The sequence below is a fragment of the Rana temporaria genome, chromosome 2, assembly GCF_905171775.1.
Source record: "Rana temporaria chromosome 2, aRanTem1.1, whole genome shotgun sequence".
NCBI lineage: Eukaryota > Metazoa > Chordata > Amphibia > Anura > Ranidae > Rana > Rana temporaria.
In genome coordinates, this window is record NC_053490.1 from 92,152,888 (window position 1) to 92,174,385 (window position 21,498).

General features: G+C 44.0%; 1 protein-coding gene across 1 annotated transcript in view; it reads left to right on the forward strand.

The window, feature by feature from the left end:
* The first annotated feature begins 2,050 nt into the window (after window positions 1-2,050).
* Window positions 2,051-21,498, forward strand: part of MICU2 (mitochondrial calcium uptake 2) — a 538,279-nt gene continuing 518,831 nt past the window's right edge. The window contains 1 exon segment of the mRNA XM_040339327.1: window positions 2,051-2,338. Coding sequence (XP_040195261.1) covers window positions 2,051-2,338 — 288 coding nt within the window.

Genomic DNA, 21,498 nt, shown 5'->3' on the forward strand with positions numbered 1-21,498 from the left:
AAGATGTCATTCACTAGATGCTGGAACGTGGCAGGGGTGTTGCAAAGACCAAAGGGCATCACCAAGTATTCAAAGTGCCCGAACCTTGATCTGAAGGCGGTCTTCCACTCATCCCTGGGCCTGATCCGGATGAGGTTGTAGGCCCCCCGGAGATCAAGTTTGGAAAAAACCCGGGCTGAACGGAATTGTTGAAAAAGCTCCGTGATGAGGGGTAACGGGTACCTGTTCTTGATAGTAATTTTATTCAGCTCTCGGTAATCAATACAAGGCCTGAGGGAGCCATCTTTCTCTTCAACAAAAAAGATTCCAGCCCCGGCTAGGGAAGAAGAAGGGCGGATGAATCTTTTTTCTAAATTTTCGTCAATGTATGCCTTGAGGGCCACTAATTCAGTCTCGGAAAGAGGGAAGATCCGACCAAAGGGAATCTTAGAGCCGGGTAGGAGGTCAACAGGGCAATCGTATGGCCGATGTGGAGGAAGACGGTCAGCCTGCTGTTTGTCAAAAACGTCCCTGAATTCCGAGTATGCAGCAGGAACGTGTTGAAGGTCCATTGGTGCAGATATCAGAGTGGAGCAGGAAGCTTTGGTGGGTAGGAGGCAATGTTGTGAGCAGTAGGAAGAGGAACATTTGATATCCTTCTTACACCAGTCTATACAAGGTTGGTGCTTCTGCAGCCAAGGTAGACCCAAAATGATAGGGAACAAAGGGGATGGAATAAGGTCCAGGGACAGATGCTCTTGATGTCCGGTATCAGAGATGGCCTGAATAGGCAAGGTTTCCAGGGTGACTAATCCGGAGCGAGGTAACGAACCGTCTGCCAGATGGATTCGCAGATGGAAGTCTTTGGGCCGGTAGGGGATATGCAGCTTCTGGGCCAGGGCAGAATCCAGGAAGCAGCTGCAGGCCCCGAAGTCAACGATGGCTGGTAGCCGGAGTGCCCCCTGTGGGAGCTGTAGGGAAAGAAAAAGAACAACATAAGTCTGTGGTAAGTTGGAAATGTGGTAACTGAGAGTAGGTGGAGATCTTGACTTACTGGGTCTTATAGGACAGCTGCGAAGGAAATGGCCTGCTTCACCACAATACAGGCAGAGGTTGGACTGCCGTCTTCGTTGCTTCTCCTCAGGAGTGAGGGGGGCCCGAACTAAACCGAGCTGCATTGGCTCTGGATCTGGAAGCGAAGAGACGGGTGGAACCGGGAGAGCTGGAGAAGCTGAAGAGAACCTTGGTGGGGTCCAATTGGGACGGGTTGCTTGGAAGCGTTCTGATCGTCGTTCCCGTAGGCGTCTGTCGAGTTGGGTGGCTGACTGGATTAAAGCTTCCAATGTGGCCGGTGGATCGTTTCTGGCCAATTCGTCCTTGAGGGACTCTGTCAGACCTTGGCGGAATTGATATTTTAGGGCAGCTTCATTCCACCCTGTATCAGCGGACCACTTTCGGAACTCTGCAATATAGTCCTCCACTGGTCTCCTTCCCTGTCCCAAGTGATGAAGGGTAGCTTCGGCCGTGGCCGAGCGTAGAGGATCATTATATAGTTTAGACATATGTTCAAAGAAAATGTCTATGGTGTCCAATATTGGACTTCTTTGTTCCATCAGGCTATGAGCCCAAGACTGTGGTTCATTAGCCAGGAGTGAAATCACGAAGCCCACCTTCACGGCTTCTGAGCAGAAGGTTCTGGGTTGCAGGACCAAGTACAGTGAACAGGCATTCTTGAACGCCCGAAACTTCTTACGATCGCCAGCGAATCGCTCTGGAGTTGGTACACGCGGTTCTGGATGGGTTACCACCACTGGAGGTCCAGAAGAAGACTGGGAGGTGGCAGGCCCCGTAACTGGTGCTGTAGGGGCGGCTGAAGGTCCGGGTGTGACATTCATTTGTTGGAGGCGACCGTCCATTTGCAGGTAACCTTCCTGTAGCTTCTGTACGGCTTCGGTCAGCGCTGAGACCTGTTGGCAGAGAGTCTCAAAAGGCGAGCGCGCCCTGTCGGCCTCGGACATCTGGCCGGCTTGTACTATCAAGGGTTAACAAGAGTACACTTACCAAGGCCAAGATGCTGAGGGCGGCTTCCTTTACGACCTGGCGCGGTCCGCCCCCTGAAGTGGGGAAAGACGCACCAGGAGGCACCGGTACCGACAGGAAGGTGGGGGCCGGGTGCGTAGAACAGGAACCAATCAGGAGACAGTCCGGTGAAGGTCACTGGGATGCACACCAGGATAATCTTGGAAATCCAGAAAACCGGAAACAGGAAGTAGCAGAAGATAGTCCAGAAAACAAGCCGTGGTCAGGGGAGTTCAGAGAGCAGGATAATCCAGAGTTCAAAGCCAAGGGTCAAGGGCAGGTGAGATCAACAATCCGGTGTTCAAGCCAAAGTCCAGGTCAGGAGAAAACAGCAATCCGGTAAGTAGAGCCAAAGGTCAGGTAAACAGGAACAAGAGTAGTTTCTTCAATCAGGAAGTACACACATCAAACGCTGTGACAAGCCAGCAACTAGCCAGGAGGAAGGGGTTGGTTTAAATAGCCCGCTCAGGGCTCTGATTGGCCGGACACGGAACGAGCCTGCGATTGCGCCGCTCTGTGGAACTGGGCGGAATTGGTGCCCTGATAATGGGGTTCAAAATGTTCGCGCGAACGTTTGGTCCGTTCGAAGGTACTGGTGCGAACCGAACGGGGGGGTGTTCGGCTCATCCCTAGTCCCAAACTCACATCCATACCTGAGAATACTGAAAAAGCCGGCATTAAGAACATTTACAGTAAGTACATGTAAATCTGCCTAAAATGACATGTAGTTTGCTAAAGCCCTGTTCATCATAAATCTTTGGCTTTTTTTATTCTTTGTAATATTTTGGTACTCCTGTTCTCCTGCAACGGCTTTGTTGCCATCTCTTATGTAAATGAGCATTAGCAATGGCTGCATATTATTCTGCATATTATTCTGCAGGACAGATTTACTGATGATGATAGCAATGGTCTTTCATGTTGATATTATTTGTGAAAAACTACCGTATTTATCAGGGTATTGCACGCTCCGGCGTATAGCGCGCACCCCTAATGTGGACCCGCATTCCTGTAAAAAAAACATTTTAGTACTTACAGTTTTGGTGTCTTGCGCGGCGTCCATCGGCAGCCTCGTCGGGTCCGGTGTTACATAGTTACATAGTTACATAGTTAGTCAGGTTGAAAAAAGACACAAGTCCATCCAGTTCAACCACAAAAAAACAAAATAATAAACACAGTAAAATCCTATACACCCAACTCCATACCCACAGTTGATCCAGAGGAAGGCAAAAAACCCCAGCAGAGCATGATCCAATTTGCTACAGCAGGGGAAAAAATTCCTTCCTGATCCCCCGAGAGGCAATCGGATTTACCCTGGATCAACTTTACCTACAAATCTTAGTACTCAGTTATATTCTGTACATTTAGGAAAGAATCCAGACCTTTCTTAAAGCAATCTACTGAGCTGGCCAGAACCACCTCTGGAGGGAGTCTGTTCCACATTTTCACAGCTCTTACTGTGAAAAAACCTTTCCGTATTTGGAGGTGAAATCTCTTTTCCTCTAGACGTAAAGAGTGCCCCCTTGTCCTCAGTGTTGACCGTAAAGTGAATAACTCAACACCAAGTTCACTGTATGGACCTCTTATATATTTGTACATGTTGATCATATCCCCCCTAATTCTCCTCTTCTCAAGAGTGAATAAATTCAGTTCCTCTAATCTTTCCTCATAGCTGAGCTCCTCCATGCCTCTTATCAGTTTGGTTGCCCTTCTCTGCACTTTCTCCAGTTCTCCAATGTCCTTTTTGAGAACTGGGGCCCAAAACTGAACTGCATATTCCAGATGAGGTCTTACTAATGATTTGTACAGGGGCAAAATGATATCTCTGTCTCTGGAGTCCATACCTCTCTTAATACAAGAAAGGACTTTGCTCGCTTTGGAAACCGCAGCTTGGCATTGCATGCCATTATTGAGCTTATGATCAACTAAAACCCCCAGATCCTTCTCCACTACAGATCCCCCCAGTTGTACTCCCCCTAGTATGTATGATGCATGCATATTCTTAGCCCCCAAGTGCATAACTTTACATTTATCTACATTAAACCTCATCTGCCACTTAGTCGCCCAATTAGACAGAGCATTGAGGTCGGCTTGTAAATTGGAGACATCCTGCAGGGACGTTATTCCACTGCATAGCTTGGTGTCATCTGCAAAGACAGAAATGTTACTTTTGATCTCAGACCCAATATCATTTATAAATATATTGAAAAGTAAGGGTCCCAGCACTGAACCTTGGGGTACACCACTGATAACATTGGACCATTCAGAGTAAGAATCATTAACCATGACTCTCTGACTTCTGTCTTTCAGCCAGTTTTCTATCCATTTACAAACTGATATATCCAATCCTGTAGACCTTACCTTACACATGAGCCGTGTGTGCGGAACTGTATCGAACGCTTTTGCAAAATCCAAATATATCACGTCCACAGCCAGGCCTCTGTCCAGGGTTTTACTTACCTCTTCATAAAAGGAAATCAGGTTTGTCTGACAACTTCTGTCTTTCATGAATCCATGTTGTCTGCTGCTTAAATAGTTTTTTTCCAGCAAGAACTCATCCATGTGGTCTTTTATTAAACGTTCCAGTATCTTCCCAACTATAGAAGTTAAACTAACAGGTCTATAGTTACTTGGTAAAGACTTTGTTCCCTTTTTAAATATGGGCACCACATTGGCCCTGCGCCAATCCAGTGGTACTATTCCTGTCTTTAATGAGTCCCTAAATATTAGATACAGTGGCTTTGAAATGACAGAGCTCAACTCACCTAGGATCCGTTGATGGATGCCATCAGGTCCAGGTGCTTTATCCACCTTTATTCTGTCTAAATATTTCTGGACCATATCACTTTTGAGCCATTGTGGATTTGAGGCTCTGTCACTCCCACCCCCATTTTGGACATGAGCTCCCCCATGCTCCATTGTATACACAGAGCTGAAGAAAACATTTAATAAATTTGCCTTCTCTTTGTCCCCAGTCACCCACTCTAGATTATTTTGTAAGGGGCCTACATGCTCAGACTTCACCTTTTTACTATTAATATATTTAAAGAATTTTTTGGGGTTTGTCCTACTATCTTTTGCAATCTGTCGTTCGTTTTGAAATTTTGCATCCTTGATTTCCTTTTTGCATATCCTGTTATATTCTTTGTAACATTTAAACAACACTAGTGTTCCTTCATTTTTATATTTTTTAAAAGCTACTTTCTTATTGTTTATAGCTTTTTTAACTTTGACCGTGAGCCACATAGGTTTTATTTTTAGCCTTTTAAACTTATTGCCCATGGGAACATACTTTGCAGTGAGGTTCAACACAGTCTTTTTGAAGAATTCCCATTTCTGTTTTGTGTTCAGCTGTGCCAATAGTCCCTCCCAGTCCAAGTATAGGAGAGCAGCCCTCATCCTTGGAAAATTTGCTCTCTTAAAACTTAGTGTTTTAATATTTCCTGTATGTATTTCTTGCTTATAGTTAACATTAAATGAAATCATGTTATGATCACTGCTACCCAGGTGTTCCTTTATCTGAACATTAGTAATAAGCTCTGCATGGTTTGAGATTATCAGGTCCAACAGGGCATCATTCCTAGTTGGGGCCTCAATAAACTGCACCATAAAATTGTCCTGCAATAGGTTTTTAAATTTGTGTCCTTTAACTGTCCCAGAAGTGCCATTAATCCAGTCAATTTCTGGGTAGTTAAAATCCCCCATTATTATCACCGTCCCAGACCTTGCAGCCCTTTCCATCTGTGCAAGGAGCTGAGTCTCCACCTCCTCATTAACATTGGGTGGTTTATAACAAACTCCAATGATTAATTTTGAACTACGCACATCTGTATGCAGTTCCACCCATAATGCTTCAGCCTCATCACACTCTCCATCAACCAGGTTCTCTTTCACACTTGCTTTGAGGTCACTTCTCACATAGAGACAGACCCCTCCACCTTTCCTTTTTACCCTGTCTTTCCGAAAGAGAGCATAGCCAGGAATATTAATAGCCCAGTCATGTGAGGATTGAAGCCAAGTTTCAGCAATACCGATTACATCATAGCTCTCCTCATGCACCAGAGCTTCCAGCTCACCTGTTTTGCTTGGCAGACTTCTGGCATTGGTGAACAAACACTTAAATGTATTGTTACATTTTTCTCTGGTGTTTTTCATATAATTTATAGTAGTACAAATGGCACTATTATTTCCAATGGCTGTTTGCAACATGGGAACTTTCTTGTCACCTGCCATAACCCTTCCCCCATCTATCCCCATTCCACTCTCCATTAATGTCTGACCACTAACTGACCTGTCTGCTCGATGTAATTCTAATTCACCCTCCCCCTCAATCCTAGTTTAAATACTCCTCCAGCATTCCCATAAACCTCTCCCCCAGCACAGCAGACCCCCTTCTATTCAAGTGCAAACCGTCTTTAGCATATAGGTTGCACCCCAATGAAAAGTCAGCCCAGTGCTCTAGAAACCCAAATCCCTCCTTCCTACACCAGGTCTTTAGCCATGCATTCAGCTCTCTAATCTCCCCCTGCCTTTCCTGTGTTGCGCATGGCACAGGCAATATTTCAGAGAATATCACCTTGGAGGTCCTTCCCTTCATCTTGCAGCCTAGTTCTTTAAATTGATTCTTAAGGAGCCTCCACCTTCCATGTATACTGTCATTGGTTCCAACGTGGACCAAGACAGCTGGGTCATGCCCAGCCCCTCCCAGTAATTTATCCACCCGGTCCACCACATGCCGAACCCTGGCACCAGGGAGACAGCAAACCATTCGGTTGAATCGATCCTGGCGACAAATTATTCTATCAGTCCTTCTAATTATAGAATCCCCTATTACCACCAACTGTCTAGGCCTACCTGCACTCCCCTCCCCACCTCTACTAGATGGGTTGCTCTCCCGGCTGTTAGGGGTAGCAGTAACATCTAGGGCTGCCACCTCTGTGTTTGCCACCTCCACATCATCACCCAACTTGGCAAATTTGTTTTGATGCACAAATACAGGACTGGCCTTCCCTTTCTTCACGCCCCTTCCACTCCCTCTAACTGCAATAACCCATCTCCCTATCTGATAATCCTGACTTGCCCCTCCACCCTCCACATCAACCTTACTGACCACTTGCTCAGCGAGCAGAGGACCCCTTTCAAGGTTGTCATTTCTACCCAGTGTTGCAACTTGCTCCTCCAGATCTCTAATACAGGCTTCCGGAAGGGCAACCTGCTCACATCTGTCACAGCGGTATCCATCTTGGAGCTGTTGCACCAATTTTGCATACATGTGACACGCTGTGCACTGAGCAAAACCTTCAACCCTGCTAGCACTCATTTCCCAGTTACAATATAATTACTTGTATGAAGATTAAGATGATACTTACAGTTTTAGAAGACTCCTGTCTTAACTCTCGTTTTAAACTCCTGATTTTTAACTCTTCCACTTGTATTCAAAAATCCCACTTCTGATCAGAAATTCCACACCAGATCTCAGCAAGGAGCCAGCTCTTATGGAGTTTTTACAGACACTTATATACTCACCTGTTAACAATTAGACACTCCCCTGTTAACAATTAAACATTCCCCTTAATTAGCAGAAAGGAAAAAAAAAAAAAGCTGTTTAAAAAGTGTCAGAGAAAAAAAAGACAAACAATTGAACACTTGCAGCAGAAACAGTTAAAAGCAGCTAAAAGCAAATCCTGGTTTTTAACTCTTCCACTTGTATTCAAAAATCCCACTTCTGATCAGAAATTCCACACCAGATCTCAGCAAGGAGCCCATCTGCGGCTTCGGTGGTGTCCTCCTCGTCGGGTCCGGCGTCCTCCGGCCATCATGGTGTCCTGCCCACTCGATCTCCGCTTCCCGCGCTGAGTTTGAACCACTGCGCCGGCATATACCGAGCGCAGTAAACTCGGGTATAGTCGGGCAGGCCCGAATCCTCTCGCGTAAAGGACGTACAGGACGTGACCGCGAGAGGAGCCGAGCCTGCCCGACTATACCCGAGTGTACTGCGCTCGGTATATGCTGGCGCAGTGGTTCAAACTCGGAGCAGGAAGCGGATATCGGCGTATATCGCGCACCCACGATTTTGCCCTGATTGTCAGGGAAAAAAAGTGCGCGGTATACGCCGATAAATACAGTACATAGGATGCTGTTGGCCTAGTGCAAAATCTAAGGCCCCATACTCACGACCAAACATGTCTGCTGAAACTGGTCCGCGGGCCAGTTTCAGCAGACATGTTCGGTCGTGTGTGGGCGCGAGCGGGCCGAATTCCAGCAAACATTTGCCCGCCGGGCCTTTTCCCAGCAGACAAATATTCCTGGACTTGTTTTAAAACAGTCCGCTGGAATCCTGCCCGCTCGGACATGTACGGTCGTCAGTACAGACCTACCGTACATGTCCAGGCGCCCGCCGTCCCTCGCATGCGTCGAATGACTTCGACGCATGCGTGGAAGCATTTTAAAGGCGGGCCGCCCACGTCGCTGCGTCATTGTCGCGGCGACACCGCGTCATCGACGCGGCGACACCGCGGACACGCCCCGCGTATTGTTTACGCGCGGACTTCTGTACGATGGTGTGTACAACCATCGTACAGAAGCCCTCTGGCAGACATGTATGGTGAAAACGGTCCGACGGACCGCTTTCACCATACATGTTTGTTCGTGTGTACCCGGCCTAAGTTATAAAGCAATTCTGGACTTATGCCTGCCCCCTTATCCTTATTGAAATACTTTTTATTACAGACACTGCAATACCAATAAAAAGAGACTATATGATATACAGTATGCTCATCCACTGAATAGCATAGCCTAGGGGAAGTGGTTGGTTCTCAAAACCAAATCTAATGTCAGACCTCATCACGTTTGCAGTGACAGCAGAGGGCCTCAGTGCACTTATTACAAATGGGTATCCATAATGTTACAGTTATCTATTTTTCCAATTCCTTCTCCACACTTTTGGGGACGTTTGTTGAGGTTGTATTATATGCAATACCAAAAGTTATTCCCTCCAGCACTTTGCGTGTCTTGCCCATTTACATTTATGATATCTTACAATTGCTTTGACTTAAAAAACACTTCCATACAGGGCACTTATACACCTTCCCGCCCAGACCAATTTTTAGCTTTCAGTGCTGTTGCACTTTGAATCACAATTGCGCGGTCGTGCTACACTGTACCCAAACAAAATTTTTATCATTTTGTACCCACAAATAGAGCTTTCTTTTGGTGGTATTTAATCACCTCTGGGATTTTTATTTTTGCAAAAAAAAAAATTACTGAAAGTTTTGAAAAAAAAATGTTTTTGTTTCTTTTATAAAACATAGGATAGGCGGCACAGATAGGCGGCACGGATGGGCACAGATAGGCGGCATGGATGGGCACAGATAGGCGGCATGGGTGGGCACTGATAGGCGGCATGGATGGGCACTGATAGGCAGCATGGATGGGCACTGATAGGTGGCACTGATAGGTGGCACTAACGTATGTGTTGTACTAATGGATGCCAATCAGTGCCAAACAATGCCTGCCAATCAGTGATGCCCATTGTGGGCACTGATTGGTATCCATTGCGGGCATTGATTGGCATCTATTATTTCTGTATCCCTGGTGGTCTAGTGTGTGTTTTGCATCCCTGTGTTTTGCATCCCTGGTGGTCTAGTGGCATCCCTGGTGGTCCAGTGTGGGCATCCTCGGGGGGGGCTGTGCTGATAATCGATCAGCACAAACTCCCCCTGTCAGAGGAGCAGCCGGTCAGCTCTCCTCTACTCGCGTCTGACAGATGCGAGTGAGGAAAAGTCGATTACCGGCTTTTCCTGTTTACATCGTGTTATATAATATATTTTCCTTGTTACTGAAGTATGTTACCTTCATGTGTTATGTTACTGTACGTTACAAGAAACCTATCTATTGAACAGAAATATGTCAGCCCAAGATTTCTGGTGCTGGGATTAACTGCTTCAAACCTTCTAACCAAGTTCTTCATGGGTTCATGGGGATAACACACCAGATATTGACTGGCCTAATCTCCGATTTCTCAGATGGGTGATCACATAAGATTCTGAAAAATGTTCATTTGTTTCTTTTGCCATTTATTTTATTTCTCTTCATTTATCTGCCTTCTGGTAAGATTAAAAAAGTTAAATCATATTCAGTTCTATTAAGATGGACTTTCATCAATACCTTAGATCAGTGTTTCTCAACTCCAGTCCTCGGGGCGCACCAACAGGTCTTGTTTTCAGGCTTTCCATTATTGTGCACAGGTGATTTTATCAGTTTCACTGCCTTAGTAATTACCACAGCAGTTTGATCTGAGGGAAATCCTGAAAACATGACCTGTTGGTGCGCCCCGAGGACTGGAGTTGAGAAACACTGCCTTAGATAACATAGTAATACATAAATCTTTTTTAAACAAACAGGCTTTCTTTTGGTGATATTTTTCAGGCAAAAATTGTTTAATTTTCTATGCAATCCATAGACAAAAAATGTAACAGAACATAAAAATAGCACGTTCTTACTACTTTAATCAGTGCTAATTTAAAAAAAAAAATGGATGTACTGTAGATAAAAGTATAAATGATATTCTGTTCATTGTCCTCGCTAAAATTACAAAAAAATTATGATTCTGGTACAAAGCATTTACACATGAAATAAAACTGTTTTTTCAGTGCAAAACATTTTAAAAAAAAGTAAATAAATACATAAAAGCTAAATTGTTAATAGTTAGAAAAAAAAACAGCAGGAAAATAATAGTTAAGTTAAGAAAGAGTTACTTAGGGCTGATTAGGGTTAACAAGAAGTTTAATAGGAACAAGTAGAAAAATTATTTTTTTATTTTGTTTTTACTTGACAGGTTATTTTAACTAGCATCATATGCAGATCAAATCTCATCCCTTACAGATTAATTGAAACAGAGTAGATACAGACAATGTTACTTTGTATCTCTCTATCTAACAGCAGCATTTTTTTTATAGCAGCTGCAGAGAAGCAGTAGTAGAGGATATACTACACATAATCTGTGTACTTTATTGACCTTTTTTGGATGTGTGTAATGCCACTATTCCTATTTTTTTAGGAAAGCTTGCTGACTAGAATGAAATAAGCTCTGGTTGAATAGAATAGGAGAAAAGCAAACGTGGTGCCAATATTCAAAAAGGGCTGGGATATATACAGTCATGGCCGAAATTTTTGGCACCCCAGAAATTTTTCCAGAAAATCAAGTATTTTCTCACAGAAAAGGATTGCAATTGTATTGAATTGTTTGGGGCTGCTTATCCACCATTCGGACTATCCTGCGTTGCAACCTTTCATCAATTTTTCTCTTCCGTCCACGCACAGAGAGATTAGCTACAGTGCCATGGGTTGGAAACTTATTGATAATGTTGCGCACTGTGGACAAAGACAAATCTAGATCTCTGGAGATGGACTTGTAACCTTGAGATTGTGGATATTTTTCCACAATTTTGGTTCTCAAGTCCTTAGACAGTTCTCTTCTCCTCTTTCTGTTGTCCATGCTTAGTGTGGCACACACAGATACACAATACAAAGACAAAGTGAACTTCTCTCCTTTTTATCTGCTTTCAGGTGTGATTTTTATATTGCCCACATCTGTTACTTGCCCCAGGCGAGTTTAAAGGAGCTTCACATGCTTGAAACAATCTTATTTATCCACATTTTTGGAGTTTTGTGTGACATTATGTCCAATTTGCTTTTTTTCTTCCCTTTTTTTGTTTTGTTCCAATACACACAAAGGGAATAAACATGTGTATAGCAAAACATGTGTTACTGCAATACTTTTCTGTGAGAAATACTTGATTTTCTAGAAAAAAAATCTGGGGTGCCAACAATTTCGGCCATGACTGTACCTGGGAATTACAGGCTAGTCAGCCTAACATCAATACAATGTAAACTATTGGAAGAAATTATAAGGGACCATATCCAAGAATATGCTGAAGAGAAAATTATTATTAGTAATAACCAACATGGATTTAAGAAAGACCGTTCTTCCAGACCAACCTTTTAACATTCTTTGAGGAGGTAATGTATAATCTGAGGCCTGTGGATGTGGCGTATCTAGATTTTTCTAAGGCATTTAATGCAGTACCCGGTAAACGAATAATTTACAAATTAAGTTTTTTTGGAATCAATGAAATCGTATGTACCAGGACAGAAACCCGATTGCAGGAGCACATCCAGAGGGTGGTAATTAAATGGCATATTTTCTGAATGGTCTAGAGTTGTGAGCGGTGCCCTAGGACTCTGTCCTGGGACCAGTTCTGTTTAACTTGATACAGAGTTTGGAATAAATAATTCAATGTCAGTGTTTGCTAATGATACAAAGTTAAGAAGAGCAATAACATCACAACAAGATATAGCAAATTTACAAAAAGACTTGGTTAAAATAGAGGAGTGGGCATCCAAATGGAAAATGTGGTTTAATGCTGGAAAATGTAAAGTAATACACTTGGGGTCCAAAAATATGAATACAAGCTACTCACTAGGGGAAGAACCTCTGGGGGACTTGAGGATGGAAAAAGATCTGGGTGTCCTAGTAGATGACAGAATTAGCAATAGCATGAAATGCCAGGATGCAGCAATAAGGTCCAGCAAACTATTAGCACGCATTAAAAAGGGTATTTACTCCATAAAACTATAATTCCACCACTTCATAAAACTCTGGTTCGTCCACGTCTTAAGTATGTGGTCCAGTTTTGGTCACCAATCCTAAGGAAGAATGTGCTTAAACGTGGGAGAGTCCAAAGAAGACCAACAAAGATAATAAGGGGGTGGAAGGACCACACTTTTGAGGAATGTCTAGAAACATGAAACTGATTCTCCCTGGAGAAGAGACGCTTAAGAGGGGATATGATCACAATATACAAATCTTTAAAAGGTGATTGTGAAATTGGGGCAAAACTACCCAATTTTAGGTCTCTAAAGAAGTCACATTGCCACACAATAAAGTTAGGTGAGAAACAATTCAATCCTAAACCGTGTAAGGCAGTGGTTCTCAACTCCAGTCATCAGGACCCACTAACAGGCCAGGTTTGCAAGATAACTGAAATACATCACAGGTGATATAATTTGCTGCTCAGCGATTTCAGTATTCTAGTCTGCATCTCCCCAAGGTAATACCTAAAATGTGGCCTGTTAGTGGGTCCTGTGGACAGGAGTTGAGAACCACTGGTGTAAGGGGTTTTTACTGTAAGAGCATTAGGGATATGGAAGTTGGTAGTATAAGCAGGGAGTTATAATAAACTCAAAGATGTAAATCAGAGGTGCCCCCCACAGTCAGGGAATGGACCACTGCACTTGGTAATGCGTTGAGGATGGAGAAGGTTATATACCAACATAGGGGATGCTCTGGAAAATTTGAAAAGTTATGGGACTTGTGGTTGGGAACGCCGGGGCTTGCCCCGAATGACCTAGTCATGGACAGACTCTTGGGCTAGCGGGACAGGGGGTGGTGTGGTGGTTGGTTGCGGTCTATATGACCTCTCAGTATGTTGATTTTTGTTTAAGTATACTACTGTTCTGTTTATGGCCATGTCTGTGTCTGCTATATTGGATAAGATTGTGGTACTTTGGACTGTATGTGTCAAGTTTTTGATCAATAAAACCTCAAAGATGTAGATGCTACAAATCTAAGGGGGGACGAAGATTTGCAGTCCAAGGACCACGGCTATGGAACGCTCTACCCACCAACATCCGCATGGAAGAAAACCATCGGGCCTTCAGGAAAAAACTTAAGACCCACCTTTTCTGAATGATCAGGATGACACTGGATGCAAAAAGCACCTTGAGGCAATTTAGTTTGCATTTGTAGTGCTATACAAATTACTCACTCACTCACCCACTCAAAAGAACTTTTAGATGTGTTTCTAAACAAACACATTGCACAGGGATATTGAGAATGGTAGTGACATAAACACACAATGCGCATACACCCACACACACACTCAAGTTGAGCTGGATGAACCAATTTGTTTTGTTATTCAACTTTACCAACTATGTAACAATGTAGTACATCTAATGTCCACAACTGTTAAAAAAAAATCTCTACTTTCTAATCTTAAAGAGACATCCCTAAGCTCTATTCAAGTGACTTTGACTATAGTTAGATAATGTCATCAGTCTGCCGCAGGCTGGAGGACAAAGCATTTCCTTAGTCTCCTCTCTCCAGCTATTAGACTGAAACATTGTAACTTTGTAGCAAGTCACAATGTAAAAGGTGCAGCAGGGGTTGCTTTGTGTCATATATTACAATAAATACACAGGCACCAAGACTTTCATGATTGCGTCATCTATGAGGCAATATGCAATTCCAGGAATTATTGGCATTGTGAGGGGGTGCACTGTGATCTCTGTGAGAAGTAACAGACACCTATATGTGTTAAACTTACATGTCTTGGTTACTTGGCATGCATGCACTTGTCATGAAAATAATATTTGGTGCTTGGTCTGCTTTAATCATTACCACCCCAAGGGCTGAACAGGATGAACCAGCCAAACTTTTTTTTTTTTTTTATGAGATCTCAAGGGTCCACGATTTTAATTTTGCACTAGGGCTCTTTGACTTTTAGTCACATCCAACAATCTCCAGCTCTAGCTCTCTAATTTGTTCTGCGTGACAGATGTCTGTATGTGCATCTGCCAAGTACACAAACTGCTGGAGACAACCACAAAATGCTTTTTTTCAAATGGCACCTCGCTGATTTCAGTGCTTTTCATGAAATATTCTGATGACCGCTCAGTCATAATGCAGTTGGGTTTAATTAAGGCTAAGAATATCCCAAAATTAGTTGTAAGGATTGTACAGGCGCTTCTTTTAATAAGATCCAGGTTTTTGTCATCTTAAGAAGTCTGATGGCCACTGACATTTCCAAGAAGTCAAGCAAACATTAGAGGTGACCTCCACTGGAATGTACCAACTCTGAAGAAATACTCACCACACATGAACACCACAAGGACTGAAACATCACAGAATTGTAGAGCTTTTTAACAGAATGCAATAAAAATTACCATTAGATGGCTAAAAGTTAAGACCCCATGTTGTGATTAGAAATACTTTTTTGGATGTTTTAATTTGTATTTTATGGAATCCAACTCCACAGAATATAATTAAAACCAATTATAGACAGAAATATTGTCAAATTATATAATGATAGTTCACTTAAGGTAAATACTTCCCATGTCAAAATGTTTTTGGAAATGTCATAGAAAGTGACAGTGGATCAACCATAACAGCCAAAAGTTGTTGAAGGATATCCTTAGAAAGTCTGTGGAACATCCAGGTTTTAGCTCTACCTTCCAGACCTCTCAGCTTTGCTCCACTAGTGGCAACAAACACATGCTGTGCTACATTTTCATCACTACGTGGCAGCAGCATCAACAAAAAATGTCTTTTATGGATTATCATACTCAGAGCCTGCACCCCAAAATGTGTTCTAAAAATACATATCCCCCCAAATTTGTTGGGGAGTTGGATGCAATATATAAGACAAGTGCAAGCTTCAAAGCTGAAGTGTGAAGTGCACTGACCCATTTCAACCAATTTTGATTAGTTGCTTTGGGGTATAGGACTTTGTCTTACTGAATAAGCCTTATTATGTTGATAATTACAACATAATTATTCCAGCCTCACCAACATTTCAAATTAACTTCCTATAGTTCAAGTCTATAATCTTTCAATTCCCCCACATAGACAAGAGCAGTTTTGACATTATAGACACTTTTTCTGCAGGCTATTGTTACAGTTGTTTTAGGGTCCAAGCAGGAGGCCCTGAGAAAGACCAAGAACAAGAAGATTGGTCTGGGAATATCTCAGAATCATCCAAAAATGTAGCTCTATCATAGGCGTGCGCAGCCTGTTGCATTAGGGTGTGCACCCCAAAGCACACATGTGAGTTCAGAGTTCAGATGTACGCTACCTATAGAGTGCCGCGGTCTGGTGTACGCTGCATATAAAATACAGAGTTTAGATGTGTGCTGCGAGAGTGCAGAAAGAAGGCGTGCGCTGTTCATAGTTCCTATAGAGTGTAGAATTCTGGTGTGCGCTGCCTATGGCGTGCAGAGTTCAGGTGTGCGCTGCCTATGGAGTGCAGAGTTCAGGTGTGCGCTGCCTATGGAGTGCAGAGTTCAGGTGTGCTGAGAGGGAAGAGGGGGAGACAGATGGGGAGAAAGGGGGGCATGTGGGGGGGAAGAGGGGGGAAAAAGGGGAAAGACAGATGGGGAGAAGGAGGGGGAGACAGATGGGGGAAAGGGGGTAGATTGGGCAGAAGGGGGGGCAGATTGGGGAGACAGATGGGGGCGAAGGAGGGAGACAGATGGGGGTAAAGGGGAGGATGGGGACGGATAGGGGAGGAGGGGAGACAGATGTGGAGAAGGGGGAGAAAGATGGGGGATTAGTGGGGGAGACAGATGTGGAGAAGGGGGGACAGAGAGGGGAGAAGGGGGGCAGTTTGGTCAGAAGGAGAGAGACAGGGGAGGAGGGGGGGGACAGGTAGGGGGAGGGGAGAGACAGATGGGGAAAAGGGGGCGATGTGGAGAGTTCACTGAAATGCTCACTTATCATAGGCTGGTCTCTGCAGGCTCTGTCAGTATTCATGCAGCCACGATCTAGCTGAAGCTGCTGTAGTTCCAATCTCCCGCCCACAAGTCCCTTTCTCAGGCACACAGCACTGGCTGCACACACGGGGCGGGGCAGACAAAGAGATGGGAGCAAACCAATCAATATTGGGATTTTTTTACCAAAAATGTGTAGCAAAATACATATTGGCCTAAACTGAGGAAGATTTTTTTTCAAAATTGTCGCACTTTTTCTGTTTATATTGCATAAAATAAAAAACGCAGAGGTGATCAAATATCACCAAAAGTAAGCTCAATTTCTGGGGAGAAAAAAGACATCAATTTTATTAGGGTACAGCGTCGCACCACCACACAATTGTCAGCCAGTTGCAGTATCGAAAAAAATGGCCCGGTCATAAGGGGGGATAAAACTTTTCAGAGATGAAGGGGTTAAGATTTAACAAGTCAAGACTAAAAGGGCATTTTTTTTCTTCCACAAATGGCACACATGTATTTTGTGATTGATAGATGACATTCATTTTTATTTTACTCACTTTTTGTCAATGATTTTGGTGCTCTGGTGAGGGGAGGGGCTCCCATGCAGGAGCAATGGAGTGGAGATGGATCCAGTTCCAGTAATTTTCTCAATAAGTCCTTTTCTTCCTGTATTCACGGCGCTGCTCTGATGGAGGAGGTGGGTGTAACCAACACTAACTCAGGGATGGCGGAGGCCTGTAGTGTGAAGAAGATGGAGGGAGGAAGTGCCGGTGGGTGGGGCCAACACAGTCAGAAGGAAGAATGCTGGTGCTCTGACTGTGGACGCTGCTGGACATGTAGTGCACTGTGCAGAAACGAAACTCAGTCTCTCTAGTACTCTAAACCAGTGGTCCCCGACCTTTGTGGCACCGGGGACCGCTTTTGGTGTAGCCACTTTTTTCAGGGACCGGGGGGGGGGGTGACGTCATATAAGGAAGGCGGGTGGTTTGCGGAGTGTTACAACCCACCCTGCACTGTAAAGGAGCACTGTAATATAAAGGGGCCTACACTGTAAGGATTACACTCCCCTTTATATCACAGTGCCCTTTTGCATTCATGGCCCCCCCATCACAGTCCTCCCTTCAGTCATGCCCCCCCCCATCACAGTCCTCCCTGCATTCATGGCCCCCCCATCACAGTCCTCCCTGCATTCATGGCCCCCCCATCACAGTCCTCCCTGCAGTCATGGTTATGATGCTTAAAGTGATCATTTAACTTATTTATCTTTTACAGCGAAAGATAGCATAGATGGCGTTATTTTGCATTGCGCTGTATAATGTATTATTGCTGGGATTTGTTGTTCCTCTGTAACTGTTGGTATTCTGCATTGCGCTGTATAATGATTATACTGTGCAATGCAGATTACCACTGACCAGTTATAGAGGAACTACAAATCTCAGCAATAATACATTATACAGGACAATGGAGAATACCAGCAGCTATAGAGGAACACTAAATCCCAGCAATACATTATATAAAATGCAATGCAGAATACCAGCAGTTACAGAGAACTACAAATCCCAGCAATACTACATTATATAAAATGCAATGCAGAATACCAGCAGCTATAGAGGAACAACAAATCCCAGCAATAATACATTATATAAAATGCAATGCAGAATACCAGAAGTTACAGAGGACTACAAATCCCAGAAATTATACATTATACAGGCTGCTTAATATATTATTGCAGGGATTTGGTGTTTTTTTTTTTTTAAACAGGAAACTTTAAAACAGATCCCCCTTACCTGTTTCTGAAGCCTTGTAAGTCACAGCGGTGGCTCTGCGGGCGTGTGTCCGGCCTGTGTGGTGAGCGCGGCGTGGTCTGGACTCCTTCAAATGCCGCCCACAGCCCACACACACTGCTGCCCCCCAGGACAAACCACCCCGCTTCCATTAGTACAGACCCCTCTCAGGAAAAACCTCCTGCCTCAATTAGTACAGACCCCCCCCCCAGGACAAACCACCCCCCCATTAGCGGAGACCCCCCTTCCATTAGTACAGACCCCCCCCCCCCGGACAAACCACCCCCTCCATTTGTACAGACCCCCCACAATCATCCCCCATTAGTACAGACCCCCCACAAACCACCCTTCATTAGTACAGTCACCCCCCTCTATTAGTACAGAGGCCACCACACCCCCACACCCCCAAGACAAACCCCACCCGGGCAGCAGCTGGAGATGAGAGGACAGTGTGCAGCTGCTCCGCCCGGGTGGAGAACATGATGATCGTGAGGAGGAGGAGGATTCAAAAGTACCGCGGCAGTGGAGAGCTCAGAGCGGCCTCAGACAAGGAGAGGAGGAGGGAGCGGAGCACTCTGGCGCTTGAGCGCCACCATGTCTGTGGCGCCTGGGTGAACTGCACCCGCACGGCGCACTCATAGTGGAAACGGCCGGCTGGAGGTGGAGGTGGAGGTGGAGGTCTCGTTCGGACGGCTGCAGCCGATTTTGCGCCCTGTCCCCTGGCTGGCGCTGATGTCACTCGTTGCTAGACGCTAAGCGGCCCCAGCGTTAGCAACGAGTGCAGGATAGAGGCTCCACCCACCACCTCCTGGTATCCTGGTCTGTCAGTGTCAGTGCAGTCTCTCTCTCTGCGCCGCTGATCGGGTCCTAAAGTAGTTCTGGCTGAAAAAATAGCCCGACGCCACCACACAGAGCGATATGCGTGCATGGTGATTAGGGTGTGCCTGGGCACACCCGGCACACCCCGTGCGCACGCCTATGAGCTCTATATTTATGTGCTAAGGATGAAAAATAATTTTCTACCCTATTTTGTTGTTTTCATATCCTTCCGAACAGCAATGTATGGGCATCATCATTCTACTCTATCAGTAATGTCCTTGCTACTCAAGCCTCAAGCCTACTGTTTTTTCCAGGGAGGCTTTGCAAGACAATTTTACTACTCCTTCAAGTAACCATTGTTTTATCGAGCACCAACAATGAAAAGGGTACAGAATATATCATTCATATCCATAATGGTTAACCAAGATCGGACACAAACACATAGCCCACACCATATAGCATACTAGCACATCATGTGAAACTTACCTAAAAACGAAGCCTTCCAGCGATGCGATGTAATCGCTGAAGACAGCTTCAATCTTCATCCTTCTTGCTTCTGGGTTGGCGGACTTCGGCTCTGTGACTAACCAGAGCCGCAATGACCACGGGAGCCTCTGCTCATAGCACAAGGCGGTCCCCCTTCGAGGTGGCGAATGGCAGTTCCCGCGTTCGCCTGTTCTCCACCAGCTACCCTCACATGACGTTAGGGGTGGAACTGGTGACGCCTACTTAGAGTATAACATGGCAGGGATGGCAGATGCGGGGTCCTTTCTTCCTCTCATCACTTGAAGGCTATCCTTGGACTGGTAGCTTCCTCACTATCTATGATATGGATGGATACATTTCTATCTCACATCTGTAACATCCACTCTCTACTTATTCTCTTGTGGGTCTCCTCTGGTTTTGCCACTTCAGCTCCAGGGGCCAGACGTACCTCACCGCCACCTGACAGAAATGCTGGTATTCCGGCTCAGCCAATTTATATGTTTTATACGCATCCACTACTGAAGAAGTGAGCGGTAGCTCATGAAACGTGACAAGATTTAGATGCCTTTTATTATCATGTAACAATATCTGAAACCCTTAAGCATGTAACATACATTGTAGTTACTACCAATCGGTTTGGCATTTCTGTATATGCATCTTACTATGATGATCATTTTATCTACCTTCAATAAATCCTAAAAGTATGGTTATTTCATATTTAGTGGACACGTGTTTTCAGTTAAAGTCCCAGGGCTATTTTTGTTTTGTATGTTGATATAGGGATGGAGGTGTGTGACTAGTGGCACCAGACCTCTTAAACATTTGTTACAATAATGGGAGAATCCTATTCCATCAAACCTCAATCCCAATCTGGAAAAGTTCAATGACACAGTTGTTAGCACTCCATACACAGGGATATTTAAACATGAAAATGGCAAAAACATTTGTATCATGTATCAAAATTTCACTGGTATGTCCAGCTTCATACTACAGCAACAAGATACTGTACATAGTAAAACAAACTCTTTTTAAAATGAGCTCTCACTCAAAATATTTTTCTTCTGATTTCAAGCACAAAAAAAGGCTAATTAAATTCTATCATAATGAGAATGTACAAAAATGAAAAACAGAATTTGCAATTGTTTATCATAGACAACATTTTTGGGGGGCGATTCCTGCTATTAGTTTTCGTAGGCGTTGTACAAAGGCCTCCAGTGGGAAGTTGTTGCCAAAATGACGTCTTTTTATAAGGTTGACTTTAATCTCTTCCAGATGGTGCTCAACATAAGCACTTAAAACTTCACAATCTCCTCTTCAAAACTTGTATGATAAGTGTTGAATAATGGTCATCTACAATAACTATTACCCTGTTAATTGTCGGGTTTTCAATGGTGGCACTTCTGTATATCCAATTGAGGCAGGACAGGAAAATGTTTATGTTAAATATGTTTTAGTCTACCCAGTGCAGTGAGTACTGTGACACAATAAACAAATAACAAGACATAAACAAATAAGAATAGAATGTGCATTGAATTACACATTTCAAGAAATTGGCGTGCCCATCGCATTTTTCCTTTGTCATCCTGGTCAAATGTGACAAAAATAATTTAGGCTCCTTCCTGCCAAAGCATTTTGTAAATTTAAGACCGGGCCAGTCCAACCATCTTGTGATAAATATTTCATAGTTATGGCTCCCATTCTAGAATCATTTTTGTCCATCATCCAGGCTTTTGTTTAAACAAAACCATTGCTACAGTATATCTGTGTTGCCGCTAAATGATTTCAGAATTTTATGATGCCAATCAAC